The sequence below is a fragment of the Phycodurus eques genome, chromosome 20, assembly GCF_024500275.1.
Source record: "Phycodurus eques isolate BA_2022a chromosome 20, UOR_Pequ_1.1, whole genome shotgun sequence".
NCBI classification, from domain to species: domain Eukaryota; kingdom Metazoa; phylum Chordata; class Actinopteri; order Syngnathiformes; family Syngnathidae; genus Phycodurus; species Phycodurus eques.
The window spans coordinates 1,593,262-1,615,152 of NC_084544.1; the positions used below are offsets into that span (position 1 = coordinate 1,593,262).

At 41.2% G+C, this 21,891-nt stretch overlaps 1 protein-coding gene across 1 annotated transcript in view; it reads left to right on the forward strand.

Moving 5' to 3' along the window:
- clasp2 (cytoplasmic linker associated protein 2) overlaps positions 1 to 21,891 on the forward strand; it is a 46,917-nt gene that overhangs the window by 1,494 nt on the left and 23,532 nt on the right. The window contains exons 2-14 of the mRNA XM_061664505.1: positions 4,540 to 4,618; positions 5,342 to 5,445; positions 5,835 to 5,926; positions 8,194 to 8,269; positions 8,942 to 9,039; positions 11,632 to 11,702; positions 18,511 to 18,645; positions 19,601 to 19,674; positions 19,750 to 19,842; positions 20,432 to 20,577; positions 20,661 to 20,796; positions 21,622 to 21,692; positions 21,765 to 21,824. Of these exons, the coding sequence (XP_061520489.1) occupies positions 4,540 to 4,618; positions 5,342 to 5,445; positions 5,835 to 5,926; positions 8,194 to 8,269; positions 8,942 to 9,039; positions 11,632 to 11,702; positions 18,511 to 18,645; positions 19,601 to 19,674; positions 19,750 to 19,842; positions 20,432 to 20,577; positions 20,661 to 20,796; positions 21,622 to 21,692; positions 21,765 to 21,824 (1,235 nt within the window). The remainder of the gene's footprint in view (positions 1 to 4,539; positions 4,619 to 5,341; positions 5,446 to 5,834; positions 5,927 to 8,193; positions 8,270 to 8,941; positions 9,040 to 11,631; positions 11,703 to 18,510; positions 18,646 to 19,600; positions 19,675 to 19,749; positions 19,843 to 20,431; positions 20,578 to 20,660; positions 20,797 to 21,621; positions 21,693 to 21,764; positions 21,825 to 21,891) is intronic.

Consider the following 21,891-nt stretch of genomic DNA (forward strand, 5'->3'; position numbering starts at 1 on the left):
GAAAATACCAGAGGACAACGCTAAGATACTAGATATATTAGGGAAGAAATACAACATCATGCAAAAAAAAATAGAAAATAGTACAAAACCGACAAAATATGCACTAACATATGAGATAATACTAAAATAATGTTCACAGATCTTGGGAAACGGGCACATTCTGAGGTTGTGGGTTCAAATCCGGCCTCGCTGTGTGGAGTTTGCATGTTCTCCCCGTGCCTGCGTGGCTTTTCTCCGGGTACTCCGCTTTCTTCCCACATCCCAAAAACATGCGTGCTAGGTTAACTGAAGACTCTAAATTGCCCGTAGGTGGGAATGTGAGTGCGAATGGTCGTTTGTTTCTATGCGCCCTGCGATTGGCTGGCGACCGGTTCAGGGTGAGCCCCGCCTCCTGCCCGAAGATAACTGGCATGGGCTCCAGCACGCCCGCGACCCGCGTGAGGAGAAGCAGTTCGGAAAATGGACAATTGTGGATATTGGGAAACAATTAGTAGTACAAACAAACCAGAAAGAACAAATACAAAACAAATACAAAAGTATTAAGCGAAAAAACTAAATTATTAGGAAATAATACAAAAAAATAATATTTTTTTAGAAGGAAAATGCACACAAATACAGAACAATTAGGAAAAGAAGTGAAAACAATATAAGACACAGATGTTAGGAAAATATACACAAATATTAGACAAATGCAAAAATATTGGATTTTAAGTTTAAGAAATGTTTGAAAAAATATAAAACTACTAACAAAAATATTAGAAATATATATATATATATATTAAAATATTGGCCATAAATGGGGGGGGGGGTAATACAACCGATACAAATGCAAAAAGAGTATAAAATAGTACCAGAATCTAAGAAAAAAAATACACACATTAGTGAAAAAGTTAAACAAATATAACACAAATACAAAAGTGCTACAGACAAAAAGCAGTTCATATATACAAATAAATATTACAAAATACAAGAATATTAGGGGGGAAGAAATTGACGACTGTACAATAAAAAATATTGCTGTCACAAAAAAAGGAGGGAAAAAATTGACAAATCCAAAATGATTAGGGAAAAATTCCCAAATTGCTGAAAATACAATAATAAATGTCACCATCACCTGGGCAGGCTTCCTCCATTTATTTGCAGTACTAGTATGCATCTGACATTTTCTCCGTCCTCGTCATTTTTGTAGACAGTGTTTGAAAGATTTACTACCAGGTAACTACTACTCCCAAATATGGGAGCATCTTTAATTATTTTAGGAAAAGGTCAAACTATTTGTAAACCATTTCATCATTATAGTCCGTGTCACTCAATGCTGGAAAAACCAGTGCCATGCTTCCTGTTCTGAACAAACGCGCTTTTGGGATGTAGTTTTCCATTCAAAGCGTGAATTAAACATGACTTTCATCTTTTTCTGGGTTGGTCTGATGCGACCCATTGTCAGGAAGTAGACGTGCTCCCCCCACACTGTATAGGGGGGGGGAGGGGGGGGGTCATGGGAGGACTCCGTGCCATCCGTCCTTCCTGCGTGCTCACCATGCTGACTTTTTTTTTCCCTTTATGCTGACTCTGCATCCACGCTGTGTGCCATTTAAAAAAATAAAATAAAATAAAAACAACACTGGAAAATGACTCATTTTGCCAAAATTAACGCTCCCATCCTGACCGCCAGTCAAAACATTGGCACATGTGACTCATCTTGCCATGTTTTCAATCGATAATAACATCTGCACTGTTGTTTTTGTGGGTTCTTTTCGAGGAAGCAAATCCCATCATGTGTGGCAAACTCACTTCGGGCAGTATTTGTGGTCCAAAATCTAATTTGTCAAGCTGAACACAGGAAGTACGATAAAAGTGAATTAAATTAATGAATTAGTTTAACATTCCTGAGGGTCACGCAAGTTTATAAAAACGCTGTAAGATGAACCTAAATATGACCTTTGCATTATTTCCTGTGTTGAACCGGACAAATGCAAATCATTGTTTTGAACACTTTTTTTTTTTTTAATTATTACACAGGTTCAAATGTAACTCAAACCATTAAGAAAAATGAATTCACTTTCATAGTATTTCAGGTGTTCAACTTGACAACTGAAAATCATATTTTGGACCGCATATGTTTATTTATTTATTTTTTTACACATTAATCATAGAACATCACAATCATTAAGAAACATTATATGAGGCTGACAGAAAATTGAATTCAATTTCCTGTGTTCAACATGACTAATGGAAATCACACTTTGGACCACAGATGCTGTTTTTCATTAGTGTGAAAGTTAGGAATGTTCAAATGTTGGTTAAAACAAGGTTTTTGACTGCAACGGACAAATGAATCTCACTTTTACATCATTTCCAATGGAGACAAATTGGATTGTGTTCAAGTTGACCAATGGAAATCACATTTAGTACTACCGACAGTGCTTGGAGTGAGTGTCTTTTGACTGTTTGGCTGCGAGTCAGGAAACGGAAGAAGACATTTGAGGAAATGAAAACTCCCCACAGTTCAAAATGAGAATTTGTGTTTGTGTTCAACGAAGTGTTGATGCGTTCCAGTGTCAAAACACAGTGGAAAAATCGTGTCGTACAGCTTTCGTGGGAATACATCATCCGTCATTCTCATCTCCAGCTGTTGGAAATGGCTTAAAGCTCAGACCCGACGCTGCACAGTAACTGGAGACTCGGGTAAAAACGCAAAGGCGATGAAAAGAAAGCAGAGTGTCAAGGACGAGGTGGACGTTAAATGGAGGATGAGGCCGAGGCGACTGGCACCTCTGGCTGTCAAGATGGCGTGATGGCCAATAGGAGCAGATATTTGGACTCGGGATGCGTCCATTTTGTGATGTCACGTCACCCCGGTGTCCAAACTCGCGCTCTCAGCATGCAAACAAACCTACTAAGGAGAACACAGAAATTCCCAAAGGAAATAATCCAAGTAATAGAATGGAAGCCAAACAAAAGGCAAGAGTTAACCTTTGACTTGCAAGTTTAATTTGGTCTGTGGCCATGCTCGTAACACAAAACACTAGTATCGCAAATCATGTTTCCCAATTGAGATGAATGAAATACCATTCTTCTGTTCCAGCGCCCCAAAAAAGCACCCCAAAAACTTTTTGTTTAGTGTGGATAAAAAAAATCCAATTCTTCAGTATTTTACTTTATTAAAAACGTACAGTAATAACATCGAATGTAAAGAATGACACTTCTTGTGTATCACGATTATTCAATGGGCGTTGTGCTGCTGAGTCTGGTGTGCACAGTGTAACAAATACAAACGTACTACGTGTAGAGTTGATGATGAACCATAGCAGCAAATAAGCTGCAATGATATTACGGTGGACCTCCACATATTGAAAGTTCAGCATTTGCTGAATTCAACGATTTTAGTTTTTGAGGAACCTACCGGGGCCCTGTCATTCACGGAGCAACTCGATCGTACCTGTGATGAAATATGTTGTGCGTGTGCCTTTATGGCCGTAGTCTTAACTTTGATAACGAGTACCTCTTTTACTAACATGCCTGTTTTTCTTTTGAAATAAGTGTTGTGTCAAGAAAAAGCCAAAGAAAAAGAGTTCATACTTGACTTAGTATTTCCATGCTAGCACATTCCTTTACAATTGTCTACATTACACACATGGTTGCTAATCTCAGTATCGCACTAATAATGCTAATATGCTAATGGTATTATTGTTGGTTTTCGCTAGCGGCTGTTGTTGTTTTACATCACGACTGACTCGGATTACGCAAGTTGGCAAACATTTGGACGATTAAAACAAAAATGGGCTCGCTGGACTTTCTGCGTGGACCCCCGTAAACCCCCCCGAACGACTTAAACCCTGCGCACCAATTAGCACGCTAAGCCGACGTACGTTCCCCCTCACAAAAGGAGCTTTTGATTCCCAGCATTCCCTTTTTTAAAAGCACTACAGATACTGTGTTTATTTGCACTGTAGGCTTCGTCAACGCGGCCAGATTCCTCCCTGCTGAGGCCTTGGCGGGGGTCACCCCGCTTACCTGCTTCTATTGGACTTGTGACTAAAATAAGCAAAGGCCGCCACTCTCTGGCGTTTTTATAGGCAAGCTGGCTCGCGTGATGCCAAGACAAGCATTCCATTCCGTGTACGGATGGGATCCCCATCACAAAAGTGTGCCGGTGGAAAAAGTCGCCACCGCCGCGCCAAATGGGAAAGCAGACCTCGCAAATCCCCACCCCACGGCCCCCGTCCTGAGATCATTTATTCTAGTATTTCTTTTAAAAAGTACATTTTGTTTGTCTACTAATAAATCAGGCATTACTCGTGGTAAATCGGAAACAAAAACTATTTTTCGTTTCAGCAATCATTTTTTAAAAAAGTACAATTTGACTTTGAAAAATATATTTGACTTAGGTATACAGGTAAAACACAGGCCTTACTAGGGATGGATAAAAAAAAAAAAAAAGTCATTATTATTTCTTATGCCATTTATTTAAAAAAATCAAATTGTATGAATTTAAAAAATGAATGGTTTTGAATTTTCAAAAGCAAACGTTTTTTGCAGGTGGCGCTTTTGGGCATCGACATCTGTGCCGCCTTTGTGGAGCGCCTGGGGGTGTCCTTCCGAGGGTACCTGGTTACAGGTGAGCGAACCGCTCCAGCCGCGTCAAAACGAGACCATCGCTACTGGCTGTGTGAGTCCGTCGAGCTGATGAGAAGAGGAAACACAACAACAACAGGGAGTCAACAGCCACAAAAGAAACAAATTACTAACAGCGGCCAACTTGACGGACAAAAGTATTTAGATGCTGTCAACTTCTTTTTAAAGAGTATTTTCAACGATAATGTTACACGAACGTCAAAGTGTCGGCCACACCGACGCTTGTCACAAACGCTTGCACGCGTGCACACAGTCAGTATTTTCTCTTTTCTGGAAAGCTCCTCTCGTCCGGTTTGATTTGTGACACCCCCCCCCGGCGGCATTTAATACTCGTCTCCCCGCAACCGCTCCCAAACACGGGCTTGGCATGCTGAGAGAAGGCTGACATCATCCAGTGCAACTAAGTGCATTGTATTAATCCTAAAAACGACAAACGTTTGTTGTGCTCTTTTACCGACATCGTCTGAAAAAGGAGCGATTAAACAAGTTGAGTGTGCGCCTGATGCAACACAACCCCCCCCCCCCAAAACCCTTCATTATTTGCCTTTGTTGCCATGACAACGCACTGTTATGCAAGCACACGGACAGGAGAAGCAGGGATGACGTCGTCTCCCTACTACCGCCTACTGACTCACCACTGTCATTAGTAAGATGTCCACTTGAGGGCACTCCTCATTGTTTTTGTCTTATGTGTACGTTTGCGTAGTCCTGCCAGCGCTGGTGGACCGGCTGGGGGACGGCAAGGACCAGGTCCGGGAGAACAGCCAAGCGCTCATCCTTCGCTGCATGGAGCAGACGGCCTCGCCCACGGTAAAACTTCACTCGACAAGCACCTACACGAAGCCAAACACTCTCAATGACGACGGCATTTAATACTTGACTCATCTGCGGACACTCTAAATCATAATAATAGCAATAATATAAAAATATAATAAATAATGATATAAACATTAAGAAAACACACACATTTATTTTATGAATTTCAAAAATGTAAAATTGGAAAAACTGTACATCACTGTCGTCATCCTAGATGAGAGCTCTATAGTGCCCCCTTTTGGCTTCAGCGGTAACGCCACAGCAGTTTTCGTCTCGCCGCCATCCGCGTCGCCGTCCCACTCGCGCACGATTGCGCTCGTAATCTTCTCAGTGTCCCGCCGGAATCTTTTCCCTTTGCTCATTTGCTCTCGCCGTCTCTCCAGTACGTTTGGGAAAGGCTGCTGCGCGGCTTCAAACACAAGAACTTCCGCAGCCGAGAAGGACTCTGCCTCTGCCTCAGCGCCACGCTCAGCTCGTAAGTACCCGAGGAGTTTACTTTTTGATCGCTTCTTGGGAAGAATCACCAGATGCACTAGTTGTCGCCATTTCTATTGTTCCGTGGTTAGTAGCTTCACTCGCTGGGATTAATCCTCTTAGTGTTTCTTAATTTGGCTGCATCACCGTCAGCGCTACACCAAGGGTGGGCAAAGTATGACCCGCGGGCAACAATGGGCCCACTCCTTTCTTTTATCCGGATCACCGACCATTTACATTATCAAGAGTCCTGTAATATTTGCTGAATTTCTTTTAGCCATTTTTTAATGTATTTTTCTTATTGTTTTATTTTAAAATTAATTTATCTTATTTAATAATGGCTTAGTTTATCTATTGTAAAAAAGACAACGTGAGCAAAATAACCAATTTTGTATATATACATTTTATTATTTTATTGTGTATGAGTGTTAATTCACCATTTACATTTAACTCATTATCTCAATAAATAATTGGTTAATCAATTTATTGTAAACAATTAAAAAGTATCTGTAAAATGACATGTACAGTACTACCATGAACCGGTCCGTGGCCGAAAAAAGGTTGGGGACCAAGCACTGAACTAGATGTATGTAGTAATAAAAAAAATTTTGTTTGTTATTTTTCTGTTATTATTCATTTAACTCATTAAATAATTGTTTGATTCATGTATTGTTGATTTAAAATATCCATCCATCCATTTTCTGTACCACAAATGTTAATAAATGAACAATTTTACACTTCTATTTCTTCATTAATTAATTGATGATTCATTATTGAAAGCAACTGTTTTACATACACAGACGCTGGAAGGACAAACATTTATTTGATCAAATAATTATGTAATTAATTATATTTCAAATAATTATAAATATTAGATTTTAAAATCTGAATCATTAATTGTTTTGTTCGTGAAAGAAATTATTTCGCATGGCCATTTTAAGTTTTTTTTCTTATCCCTCAACTCCAAATGCAATAGCCCCCCCCCCCCCCCCCCCCCCATTTAAAAATAAATAAATAAATCACACACAAGTTTGCCGCCGTTCTTCTAGATTCCTCTTCTCTCTGTTCATTGTGGCTTCGAAAGTCTGCTCTCCATTAACTCGCACTGAAGTCCTCACATGATCTTCTGGCCTGAATTGCCAAACATAACATCAGTACCCCCTCCCCCATTTGTAGACCACAGAGGCTCCCACTCGTTCCATCTGAGTAAAGTAAAGGGGGAAAGAAACATGCCGAGACAGCATATTCTCACGATTTAACGACCTTTTTTTCGGTCTCTCTCTCTTACTGGCATTGTTGTGATAAGAACTGCCACATGATCGTGTGTTACTCGAGTTGCGCCTCCCCAGCCATCGTGCGGTGGCTTGGCGGAATGACACAAACGAGCCACGGATGGATCATTAGCGATAACGCCTTCTTGGCACAAAGTGTTGACTTTTAACACGCAGAACAAATGCTTTGCAGATGTTTCTCACTAACTGTGTCACCTCACGGATGGAAGAGTGTCGGTACCAACGCTGGCGCCTTTTTGCTAAGGGTTTGCGCCGTCGTGCTAGCTGTCGAGTCAGTGCCTGAGCGGGGAATCAGTCGTCAGGTTTACACGACACACTTTTGGACTGAAAATGGTTAATAGTGTCATGATGAACGTAATTGCTAAATATATATATATATATATATATATATATATATATATGAAATGAGAACTATAGAAATTTAAAAAAGTATCAGAAAAAAAATATTGGACAAAACGCATAGAAAAATATTCAGAAAAAAATGATGAAAAAGTCGCAATTATTAGAAAAATTGCAAACAGAAAGAATTACAAATATATAAACAATGATCAATATCTTTATATGCTGTGTGTGTGTGTATATATATATATATATATATATAATAAACAATTTTTGCATGATTAAATAGGCTTAATTTAAAGGCGTGTGCCATCCCTGTCTTGATGCCGAAGGTAATGTGTGGCTTAAAAATAGAACAGAGAAGAATAGAGAAAGCAGCCTTTACTGTCATTGTAAGGGCAGATTCATCGAAATTGGGGAAAAAGTTACGTTTTCATTTCCTCGTGAAAGTGACAGTTCTCGCTCCACCAATCCATTCCCTGCGTTGTCTAGCTTTGCAATTTTGGTGCTGTACCACTCCATACACTGTCAGGGGGGCGGAAAATATACAGATCAGTTTAAAAGTTGTAACACTTCGATGTGGTGTTTTATGGCGTTTTTGGGTTTATTTGTAACACCGCTGTTGTGCGTTACACAGGTATGGTGCTCAAACATTGAGCCTGAGCAAGATCGTTCCTCATCTGTGCACTCTGACGGCAGACCAGAACCCGCAGGTAAGAGCGACGTTGGTGCAGCGTCAGCCATTATTACTGGTATTAGCCAGGAGATGTGCACTTTTGGTGTGTGGGGAGGGGGGTGGGGGGGTTACTAAGAAGTAGTTTCAGGCAGAAGCTGATCTGCCTGCTCTGTCGTCTACCCGGTGATTATCCACCCGTGCTCTGTCCCCACCAATCAGCATCCTGAACGCCCACCCCTCATTTGCCCTTTTGAAACAGCATCCCGCCATCCAATCACAGGAGTGCAAGAAAAAGTTAAAGGGCCCTGCAGGGTTTATACTTTTCTGATGTGTTTTCTTCACAAGTGCAGTTCATGGTGGAGGACTGAAATGGTGATTTAAAAAGTAGAAAATGATTGAAATTGACATGGAAGCAAGCCTTATTAAGGTAATGCCCTTAATGGCTGTAATTGCAGGTGAGTGCTCGGCTGTCAGCATTTTTTTCGTTTTCGCCATATGGGCTTTAAAATGCTTACTTTTTAACATCCAATTTGCTTTTTAATTTTGACATTTTTTTATTTGATCCACAGTGCAAAGAAAACACTTGAAATTGAATTGCAAATTTTGGCCAAGGGAGTTTTGTTCCTCTGTAGATGATGATTTGGTTGGCAACAAAGTATGTCTGAGTGTTTGTAAATGCTTTACCACTTTGAACTGATGTGGCACGCAGGTACGAGAGGCCTCCATCACAACAATAGTGGATGTTTACCGCCACGTCGGCGAGAGGGTACGAGCCGACTTGGCAAAGAGAGGTCTGCCTGCTGCACGGTCAGTTGTTTTCGCGTACACACGCACGCACGCACAAACACACACACAAGCACGAACCGTCCGGTCAGTCCCAGGCCACGCCATGCACCACTCTGCCCTTCACAGAGGCGCTTTTTATCCCGAGCACAATGCTGACTGGCGCTGGTCGGGTTGGAGGAATGGGGGGGGGGGGGGGGGGGGGGGCTGGCTGACGGGAGGGTCAAAGTCACGTGTCCTTCGGGAGAGACGGAACGCTAGGAACATTTCATATCGGCATTATATAGTACCTTAGTATTTAAAGAAAACAAAAATGTTGGGGAAAATTTAAATATACTATATGAAAAATACACAAATATGAGATTTATTTGTAGTACTGTACTGCAAAAATATTAGAATAAATACTGCTGCAATGTATTAGGTGTAAAATACATAATTATTAGGTAGAAATCAAATATTAGACAAAAATATTATAAAGGAATATTAGGAAAAAATACTCCAATTCTGAAAAGATTACAAAATTTAAATCTTAAAATATTAGAAAAGGAATACTACTTATTAAAAATTAAACAGAAAAATATGCACATATTAGGAAAAACAATATTACACAAAAATATAGCAATATTTTAATTAAAAAAAAAAGGAATACAAAAATATTCAACAAAAAAGAAACATTTGATAAAAGATACACCAGAATTAAACAAGTATTTAATGAAGAAATATACAAATAGACAAAGATGCAGCATTATTTTAAAAATAATATACATTATGTGAAAAATACAATATTTTAAGAAGTACAAAGAAATACATGGAGGAAATACAAATGTTAGACAAAAACATCAGAAAAGATGACAAAGAAAGACGCAAAAGAATTTAAAAAAGTATCGCCATCATCTGGGCCTTCCTCGTTTGCGTCTTATTTCTTTCTTTTATTCCTGTTGCAGCACGCTAAATAAAAACTCAGAGACGCTAAATACATGAGTGCTGATCGTTAACATTTGAATGGGTAATCCCAACGGGTAAACCGCTTCATCCCTTGTTGCGTGTTGAGTGTTATTATTAAATCCCACCTCGTCATCCCTGTCTGCAAAGGGCCGTTATCTGCTGACTGCTACCAGTGAGTTTTGCGTCGGCGAATGCCGACTGCGTGTCATGTGTCTCCGCGTGTCATGTCTCCAGTCTCCACAACGCACAGATGTCTGGAAGGAAGTGCACGACTTGTCTACAGAAACAAAAACCTACATTCACTTGAGCTTTATGACATGCTTTGTTACTGGTTTTTTTTCTTCCCCGATAAGACTGATGGTATTTTGTGTAATTGGTCTGGGGCCTCTCGCTGGTATGCAGAGCTGGAGTATCGCTGACCGTATTGTGTATGAACTTATAAGAGTTTGCATCAGGTAAGGCAAAGAATGAGGACACTGCAGTGGACAATGTAGGGAGGTGACAACAAAAGAGGGCATAAAGGTGAAACCAGATGGGAATGTAAGGTAAGATGCTTAAAGCATGGACGTTTAGCACTATTAGGCTGCCTTGTGCGCACATGAAACTGTGGATCTGTGATGAGGCAAATGTGGTAAGCAGGTGAGACAGATGTGGCTAACAGAAAAGACATTTCGAGACACGCATGCACACACAAGCGCACATCATGATCCAATGCTTGCACTTTCATTTCAGTTTTCGAGGTAAAAAAAAAAGGACATTTTGTTGCATGCTTTGAATAAGGAAAAAGTAGCACTACAGCAGTGCACTGACTTCAAAGTTTAGTCTAGTTTTGTTAGCCCTTCTATGGTGTTTTACCTCGTGTGTTAGCATTTAGCTAGCTGACGTTTGTAAGACAACGTTAATGTGGCTTAGTTAAGTCAACAAAAAATAAAAACAAAAGTATTGTCAGCTTTTTGTCTTTTCCCCACTTCCATCAAGGACTTTTAGCAAAATTAGGCTGCCTTGCGTACTTCAAAATGTGGATTAGTGATGAGGAAAACATGAAGAAGGCAAATGGGGTGACAAGGAGAGACAGACATGGCTCCAGCCCCTCCCCCTCTGACCACAAAGTGTGTGTGTGTGTGTGTATATGGACGGAGGTTATGTAAAGGGTAACCAGATCTGGGGCTTCTTATCACACACACTCACATCTTGGCTTGTCTGTGTATGTGTGTTTTCTCCTCCTCGCGTGTGATTGACACATCCAGTCCGTATGTAGAACAGTAGGTGGTGCTTTGTTGCGCGCACGCTTTGCCCTCCCCTCTGCACCATGTTGGATACAAAGAGCTGAAGAACGGAGCGTGTCACCGGCTCGGAGCCCATCTGGGGGAATACGACGCGGAACTCGGCGCTCGTCCTCTCTTTGTGAATTTAATATGCAAATGAAAGGAGGGGGAACCCATTTTACACGTCGGAATACAAGCGGTGAGCAAAGCACGTTATCCCCGGGGCGTGTTGTGCTTCTATGCTTGTCATACATGTGCAAGCCGGCGTCCATCTTGTGTTGTTGTTGTGTCGACACACCCACCCGGCGAGATGCTCACGTGCGGTGGCCAACACGTTTCACAACCAATAATAACAAATACATTCGCTCTTAGTGATTGATTGACATTTCTTTTCTTCTTTCTCCAGGTTGCAGACCATTTTCGCTCGCTTTGATGAGGCTCTGAATTCGGGCAACATGGCTCTCAGCCCCAGTCACGGTCAGTGTCTCGTCTTGTTTACTTTACTGTGGACAACGCCCACCATCTTGTTGGGTCGTGTCAAGAAAATCTTGCTCATTGTCAATTATGTACGCGCGTGTGTGTGTGTGTGCTTGGCTTGACCGTGTGCTCTTGTGATTGTGTCACTTGGTTGCCATGTAATAGGACCTAACAGGATTAATGGTTTAGCGAGTGTGTGCAGCAATACAGTGGACAGTGTGTGAGCTTTTCTTTGTGCAGGTATAAATAGAATCCATGTTGTCATGCTGTATCAGACAAAAATATATGCACTATATGACAGTTAATTGAGGTATTTTATGACTAGGTTTGTATAGTTGTCAAATATGGACACATTTTGTGTGGTTATTAATGGTACTTGTATTATCGTCACTGGCCTAAAAAAAAGCATGTATATCATGTGTATGTAATTTTAATTATTTTAATATTCATATTTTATTTCTATATTTTTTTCATCTGTAATACAAAGATTTTTTGGGGGTTCGTTTCTTAGGGAAGCCTTCTCTAAAGGTTGTCAGTTCCTTTGGTTTTATTTATATTTTTTAGAATTTTTAATCTGTAAAATGTATCCATTTATTTGTTTAATCCAAAATGCAAAGAATTTTTTTTTTCTGACCCCAGAAATTGCATCTCCAAATGTTAATGTTTTTTAGGTGGGGGTTAAAAAGCATGTATTTGTCAGTGTTGCGAGTTTCTCATTTTACAATCAATCAATCAATATTAGAATTCTTTTTTCTTTGTCTTTTTTGCCCAGAAAACAACACATTTCCAAATATTGCTTCCACGTATTGTTTTTATTGTATTCATTTACTTCTTTTTTTTTTATTATTATTTTTTTGTTATTTTTCTGCTAAAAATGAAAAGCTACATGCTTTTGGTTGGACATTGACTATATGCCAACATGGGACAAAAATTTGTTTCTGTGTTGTTCAAACGTAATTCTCTCGTTTATTTTTTTGTTCTGTTTTTTTGTTTTTGTTGTTTTTGTTTTTTGCGGTCTATGCCGAATATAACCCGCTCGCATTGCATTCATGTTATTTCCGCTATTAGCCGGACACTGTCGTGTATCTTTAGGCCGGCGTGTCACCGTATAGCACAACCGTCAGCTTGTTTACTCGTAGAGGCTGTTTTCGAAGATGCCGTCTCCGGTGGCAAGCGAGGTTGGACGATCGGGAGGAGAAACGGGGAGGCAGAGCGTGTTTACTGTTAACTCGGGCAGCTGCATGCATGCACATTGGCTCGGGTATTAACGAGCATGTGTGTTGGCATCATTAGAGTACAACAGTCCATCTCCGGTTCGTACTGTACTGTACACCTTAGATAGAGGCTTTGGTGATAGCACGTGCTAGTTGGTGTTCATATGACAGTCATGTGCTTCTCTTGGCAAGAAATCCTCACTTTAGTTGCCTCCGCCAAGGCAATTGCTTGAATTGCCATTTTGAGGGCTTTGCGGATTGTCGAAAAGTCACGCATTTGCTTATCATTGTAAAAATTGAGTTGACCCACAAAATAAGTCTCAAGAAACCATACTCGAAAGACACACAAAGTCTGCCGTTTGGGTTCAAAGCTGCTATTTTAGCATTGTTTTGGCCATTTTCAGTGATCCTTCAGTGAAGAATTCAGCCCCCTAAGGCAGTTCAACTTGGAAACATGAAATTTGGTAGGCATGTCTATCATAAGTAGACCTACAAAAGAAGTCAAAAGAAGCCATACCTAAAGAGACACAGGAAGTCTGCCATTTTGGGGACGTTTTGGCCATTTCCAGAGGTCCTTCAAAGAAGAGTTAGTTGAAAAACCAGCCCCTGAAGCCAGTTTAACTTGGCAACATGAAATTTGGTTGGCATGTCTATCACAAGTAGACCTACAAAAAAGTCATAGGACGACATACCCGGAAAGACACTGAAGGTCCTCCATTTTGTTTCGGAGTGGCCATTTTAACTTTTTTGGGTCCATTTCCAGGGTTTCTTCGAAACAGAACTTGTCCTCGAAATTTTGTCCGCTTACTACCAAATTGAAACCGCGTGTACGAGACTGATGGATAATGCTAAATTACAAAAATGTTGAGTTTTCATCATTGCGTGTGGGCGGAGCATGGCGGCAACATTTGAACAGCTTCTCCAAAAATATAGTTGGAGGTAATGCAAGTTTATTGAGTTGGACCCAATAAACCTGAAGAGAGAAAGGAGTACTCCACCTCTTTAGTGCTCCAAGGCAGCTGTTGCACAGACAGCTGGAAGGAGGACGGATTAAGGAAAAGAAGAAGATCTAGTCAGTCAGTCGTCGGGTCGTCGCCTCTCGCGACTTCCATTCATCATGACGGACACACAGCGAGGCTGAAGAGGAGGAGAGGAAGAGGACACAGGAGACAGGAAGATTCTAGCAAGCGCTTGCCATGGCGTTTGGGAAAGATGGCGGCAGTACGTATGTGTTGTTTAATCCCGTTCGGCTCTGTTGTCGCTGGCACCTGGACAAAAGATGGTCACCGTACGCTTTTGCGGTGAAATCAGCTTAAACTCCATGAAAGCTCACGAAAGCTTCGCACTGGTGCCGTATTTTGGTGAAATCCTTTGTGGTAGTGACAAATATCATTGTAGGGATGGCAATGTAGTCACCTGACCTGCTTCCAGCCGTTAAGAGGGAATCGGTAGGGTCACATACATGTTCGTGGAAGTTGGGGTCACACGCATAGCAGAGGCTGGATGACAGCTGTGTAAAAAGGGAGCGCTGGAGAGTCGGAAACAGGAGTGTGAAGTTAAATTCAATCTCAAGCGGTTTAAAAAAGACTGACAATGGATAAAAACCTCATTTTGGGCTATTTGTTAACCTGATCAGTCTTTTGTCATCATGAAAACAATTAGTGGCAGATTGTGTCATGTTGTGAAAGCTGCAGTATTTCGCCTTCTCTGGGTTCTGTGTAAAAGACAAATGATGTTCTGTGACAACTCTATTTTGCAGGATCTCTGTGTGTAAATTTGGCAACTTTTAACGCTTTAGAATACAATCTGGAAACTTGTTTTATTTCTCAAAATAGAATCCACTCTTATTACATTTGTTATTCCTGCTATTAGCTGGAGAATGAGCGTCGTTAGCTTTGTTGCTTGTGGGTTTTTTTTCGTGTTTGACTGTATTTAATGATTAAAGTTCTGTTTAAAATCGAGTGACTGAGAGTTAGAGTGGTCTAACTCCAAATGGTCACAATCAAGGTTTGGGTTTCAGTCTCAGCACTTTTCAATTATTCAGTGCAACACTGGGCCAAGTCCCATTTCCAGAATGGCCACGTCCATAAAAGCAGTTTTCAACTACCGCAAAAACTTCCCACAAAGTGAAGTTCAGAGACTGATGGGGGACTCAAAAAATAAGAGCAAAACCAAGGCACGTTAGTAGTATAAGTGAGCGTCACCATCTTTCATGAAATATTGACAGTTTTGAAAGCTATTTTGACGGAAGTAAAAAATCTGAGGAAAACCACATATTTCTGTAAAAACTAGTATCCCAAAGAACTAATCATTGCCTTTTTCAATCACTGCGATACAAATCCACGAAATGACAAAAATGGAGGTTTTCGTTCTCAGTGGCTCAGTTTTTGTTGTGCGGTCAACGTTACGGTTGTGCTTTTTCTTCTTCGTCCGGTCTGAAATGACGGCTGTCAGTACACACAGAAACACGGCGTACCAGCCAAAGACATTTGTGGACTTTCAAACCAAGCACAACGAGCAGCTTTCATCGCTTTCATACGTTTGGTGTTGACAGTGACTGACACACTGACGCACACTTACTGGACTTGCACACACACACATTTCCAGACAAACTCATTCTGCTCCAGTGCCTCGGCAGCTCTGCCAAAGGGAACCGTGACCCCGTTTCCAGCGCTCGGCGGGTAGCCAGGGGAAAGCTGTGCCCTGAATATTATGCTTTATTCCCCCTCGCCCTCACTTGGGATCTCAAATTATACCCGTCTGCCTGCCTGCCTGCCTGCCTGTCTGTCTGTCTGTCTGACTGACGGACTGTCTGTCTATATGAATGCAGGCCTGTGTTTTTAGTCACATTTTGATGGGACTTTGTGATCGAGAAGGCAGTGTCTTCCCTGCTATTTTCACTTGCTGTGGTGATTGTGACGTGCCCATCTTGTGTCTTTAGGAACAAAGGATCCATGTGGTCGCGACTGCTTTTTAGCTTACGTGTATTCTTTCATCACTAAATGAGTTGAATCTGAGTTCATCTGAATTCATCAGGGGTGTAACGCGACATATATTCGGATCACAATTCTTTCAGTACAGCACACAAGACGGACCGACATACCGTGGTGCGACTTTTAATAATCCCCTGACCACGCTCGTAACGCAAAACACTCGTACCGCTGATCATCTTTCCCCTTTGAATTGAATGCAAGTGCCATTCATCTCTTCCAGCCTCGGAAAAAAAGGAAGTTGTACTTTGTAAAATTATAGCGTAATAGCATAATTGGATGCAATGTAAACAAACAGTTTTGTCTCAATTTGTGCAACAATTTAGTGGACATTGTGCTTCTCCTTCTGGTGTGTGTGCCTTGGCCACCTGGGGGCAGTGTAATACAGACAGAGACATAGGAAGAAGAGTTTTACAACTGACTCAGTAAGCTCCACTAGTATTCTCATTGTCGTTTTTCGCAGAGGGTAAAGAACATATGCGTGTGAGTATTATTATTTGTCTACATGTCACTGTCCCGTTTGAGTTCAAATGGCCGTAGTTTAAAGGATTATAATACCGTGACACCAATGCTATTCGTTAGCCCGTCAGTAGGATTTGCAGTGTGTGTTAGCATTAAGCGAAGCAAACGTCAGACAAAGCTGTGTGCAATGTGAAATTCTTTTTGTTTTATAGTTCGGCTGTGTGGCTGTAGTTTTTGTTTTAATCTAATTAAGATTTGCATTTTGTTCCCATACGGGCTCCAGTGCCAACTGAACTGGGATGTTAAACTTGAAATACAGCCCCTCCCCAACTTGTTCCATAACCCGTACCTGAACAGAGCTGGTTGTCGTTTCCCTCCTAATTTTTCACCAGCTCATCTCCTAAAATGTCAGTCCAGTTTTACTCATGTACATCTCGGTCCTCATATTGTGCGGGTTGTTTGTGGTTCTCTAATAACACATGATTAGAATGTTACACTGTCGCTGTGTTTTTTTTTTGTTTTTTGTTTTTTTGCCTCTAGTGGTAAGAAACTGGCAAACACATGTCACCATGGCAACAGTGTGTGTGTGTGCTTATTGCCTGGTCTGTGCTCATCTTTGCCAGCCACCCCCTCATCTCCTCTCTCGCTTTCTTTGATAGTGATAAAAAATAGAATATGCAACCATTTTAATTGTATCTCAAATGTGCAAAATTAAAGACAACACAAAATGTACTTAAATTTATTACTACAGTGACTGTGTTAAAATGAACAAAGAGAAACCACTTGTGTATTGCTAAAGTGCACTTTTTGCACATTATAAAATGAGAATGAATGTTCATGCATGCAAGACCCCCAAAAAGTTACAACAGTGATAATGATTTTCAAAGGCAGTTGTAACCGCGTATGTATTTGTAATGTGCACTTTATGAACAATAGAAATAGAATTTTCATTCATACACGACCCCGTGAAATTGACCTAAAGTTACAAGTTATAGTAATTAAAGAAATCGGCAAAACAGTAATTGTATTCTAAAGTGCACCTTCTGTCCATTAGAAATTGTACACAGCCAACAACCAAAATGCATTTTCACGCATGCGAATTATGAAAGTGATGTTTTTATCGCACTGTCACTCTTTGTCATTTGTTATTTCACAAACGTGCCGAAGATTGTGCGTGCAGACAGGGTGTGTTGTCAATGTTGATGAGGTTAGCTTAGCCAGGGACTGACAGAAACCTGTTCAAATTCCCTGCGTGCGTTGTTGTGCGCTGCCTCCACACTGGCTGCAACAGCATGATGTCACCTCTCATCCGATTGGCTGTCGAAATGCTGGCAGAGAGGAAAGGGAGGGGACCGGGAGAGCTCTGGAAGAAGAGTGAAAGAAAATGCCGGCACTGGCAGGGGCGGAGGGATGCTATTTTTTTGTGGCCATGTCGTCGTTCACCCCGCGTTTTTTGTGAGGCGAGTGTCCGGCACAAGAGGGGCCGCACGCCTCCGCCGGCACGCCCTCCTCCAGCATGAGGCGACTGATCTGTCAGCGCATCTGCGACTGTGAGTGTGGAGGCGGACCTGGGCGTTGTTTGGATGACTGATTGGCCCTTTTGTGTGGTTCTGATGTGTGCGTGTGCAGGTCAGCTGGTGACTTTGGTGTGTTTGTCCGCTTCCGGCGTCCCTCCATCGCCGTCATATTGTCTTGCAATGTGTCACTTTCGTTGGCGCTAGCCTCCTAGCTGGACTAATATCTGCCATTGTCAGAGTTATGCTTTCAATTGTGTTGCTGTCAAAATGATCCCACGATCATTGGGGTCTTCATTATTGAGTTGGTCATTTCGTGGAAGGTTTTCTCCAAAATGCCATAGACAGGCTAATGGTTAGCATCGCTGTTGTGGTGTTGTAACCCTTGTTGTAACCCTTTAAGCAACGGGCATTTGAACACAAATGGGGCATCAACACATTTAGACAAACAATAACCACAGCTTATCCTCTGTGGAAAATAACTAATATTACCACAGTTTACTCAGTCACTTAGAGTACTTGTGGAACTCTTCATTGTTTCTGTCTTAATGACTGTTACACTGCCCCCCCCCTGTGGTCAAATCAACAGTGTGAATGACGCGCTAAGCACTTTCCCTCCTCTCCGCAGATCGTAGTTTCGACGACGACGACAGCGTGGATGGGAACCGCTCGTCATCCTCGGGCTTCAAAGTCCCCAAAGTCCCTAAGAAGACCGCTGAGTCGGGGGCGGCCCGCCGGCTGAGCGCCGCCAGTGGAAAGCTAGGTTGACATGCTGCTTCTTAGAAATATGATACCTTTATGATCACCATCCACCGTATTGCCTTGGAAACACTTTAGCAGCCTTCTTCCTTGTGCGAGCTTGCGATATCCTTCCTGCTCAAGATGCTCTTGAGTGTTCAATGTATTGATTCTCAGCAAGTGGTGTTCCCGTATCAATTTTTCATTAAAGCAGAACAGTTCAGTTCACTGCACCACGGTTTGAACCTAAAATGTGTTTGTAGCGCCACCTGTTTCTTACAACAACACTTCAAAAAGGTGCCAGAAAGTGGTCCAATTATTTTTGTGTCCTTTACAACCACCAGAATGCTAAATATTGTATGTTTTAAACTGAATATAAACGCAATTCTAGCGTCAATATAATGAGAGAATTTATACAATTTCAAAGGCTGCCGCACACCGAGCGATGCGGCCAAACCCGACCGAAATAAAGCACAGTCTTGGGGTTCTGCAACTGTTTTCGTGAGTGGACCAACACGAATTGTACGTTGATTCAAAATTTGAATCGCAGTTGTGCTATGTAGCCCGGTGGCCCCCACACATTTTTCCACCACGGTCCGTTTTATCCTCACACGCTAGCAGGATATGTTATGCTAACATATAGCAAGATATCAACTTGTGTAGCAAAAGTGATGAAGCCAATTGATAAGAATTTTAAACCTTGCCTCATCGGTGGGTGGGTACTATTTTATATTAGAATCGATCAAATGCTAACATGCTAGCGTTTGGTATGCTAATCTCTAGTATCAGATAGTAACTGGAGTACAGACAACGGCAGATTTAATGGGATGGATCAAATGTTAACATGCTAGCAACTGGTTGGCTAACATATAGCGAGATAGCAACTTGCAAATGTGCAAGCAGATTTTGCTCCGTTGTATTTCTAATGAGTTTATCAAAGCGCTAAAATGCTAAGTTGCTAATACATTGTAACATTGCAGGGTCCAAGGAAAGCACCGGGGCTGTGGACGAGGAAGACTTTGTCAAAGCCTTCACAGATGTTCCCGCTGTCCAAGTATATTGACGTCTTTTGACAAGATGCTATTCTTTGTCCTCGCTCGGGTTTAATAGAAATATATTTTTCTTCCAGATCTACTCCAGCAGGGATCTGGAGGACAACCTCAACAAGATCCGGGAGATCTGCTCCGACGATAAGCACGACTGGGACCAGCGGGCCAACGCTGTAAGTAATCCCCGCCGCTATATCTTTGTCCCGGGGCCATCTTAAAGGCCCTTTCAAAGTGCACTTTGCAACACACAGCTCGCCTTTGACGAACACGTTCATTGTGTATTATGCGCTGTAGTGCCCGACAGATTTAATCGGCCGGCACAGTGATCCCTTGTTTTTCGCGGTTAATGGGGACCAGAACCCCCCGCGAAAGGTGAAAAACCGCAAAGTAGGATTTGACAGTGTGAAAAGGCCTAAAGTCACACACGTGCAGTGATCACACTATCTAATCAGCATCTTGATGTGCCACACATGTGAGGTGGTTGGATTATTCCGTCAAAGGAGAAGTGCTCACTAACAGTTTTGTGAACCATATTTGAGAGAAATATTTAGCCAGATCTTGAGTTCAGCTCATGGAAATGGGAGCAAAAACAAAAGTTGTGTTTGTATTTTTGTTCAGTGTATTAAAAAAAATATTTTGTTTTTGTTTTTTTATGTGTTAAAATGGCCTCTCTTTATCAGGGAATGTAACTTCCGGGGGATCACTGTACTACTTTTCCTTCACATGATGGTAGTTTGTGAAAGTGTGATTTTCTGTCCCCAGATGAAGAAGATCCGCTCCCTGCTGGTGGCCGGCGCCACCTCCTACGACTGCTTCTACCAGCACCTCCGCCTCCTGGACGGAGCCTTCAAGCTCTCCGCCAAGGACCTGCGATCCCAAGTGGTCCGAGAGGCCTGCATCACCGTGGCGTAGGTGCCACTCAACGGATATGTTCAACCCCATTTTTGTACAGTAGAGTTTAGTATTAACTTTACATTAACTTTACATACAGCCATCTTTCTTCCGTGCTGGGCAACAAATTCGACCATGGCGCCGAAGCCATCGTGCCCGTCCTCTTCAACCTCATCCCCAACTGTGCCAAAGTAATGGCCACCTCCGGCGTGTCGGCCATTCGCATCATCATAAAGGTAAAATAAAGATTTCATTCTTGTCGTTGGGATGAACTTTTTTTTTTTTTTTACTAATACAGTAATAATAATAACAATATAACTAATAGCTTTCCGAAATACGAGCCGAAGCTTGGCAGAGTTAAAAGAAAAAAATCTATTTATTTATTTATTTACAATCCTGCCCTCTATGGGATACTTTTAAATCATATTCATTGTTGAAGTTGTTTTGGGGTGCTGGAACAGATTAAGTAAATCAAAGCACCGCTGCACAGTCTTTACAAATATTTTTACTTTTCAGGATTATGGTCCACAATGTGATAACAGTTAACAGTATTATCACAATAAATCAAATCATTACAATATTAATGATTATACAAAATACACATATTATTAAAACATAAATATTAAAAGCTAGGATATTAATAAGCGCACAAACATAATACTACTAAAATATACGATGAAACAAATACTGAAAAATATACAAAAATATAAGAATTAACTACAACAATAGATGATAAAACGATTACAAAGGAATACAAATATTGGAGAAATACTACGACAAAAACATACATGATGCCAAATGTTAAAAAAAATCATGAAAAATATAAACATTCTTGTAAATAATACAAAAATATCAATATTATGAAATACACCAATAGAAAAAAAACAGATGAGAAATACTCCTATTTAAAAAAAATATATATTTTAAAATAATCCAAAATATTTAACATAATATTAAAAATAGAACTAAAATACTACACATTATATGTAGGCTACATCACATAGATTTATAAAATTTGATTGGTGATGTCCAGCGGTCTACGTTGTGTTTCTTTCTTTCAGCACACTCACGTCCCTCGACTAATCCCCTTGATAACCAGCAACTGCACATCCAAGTCTGTGGCTGTTAGACGGTGAGACAATGTCATTATGCACTTTTAAAACTATATAATAAATACATAATTATTCCAATATGTCTTCTTCAGGCGTTGTTATGACTTCTTGGACCTCCTGCTGCAAGAGTGGCAAACGCATTCTCTCGAGAGGTGAGCGTGGGCTCCATATGGCCAAAAGGTTAAGGACAGGTGGCCATTTTACCTACGAGAAGTCAAT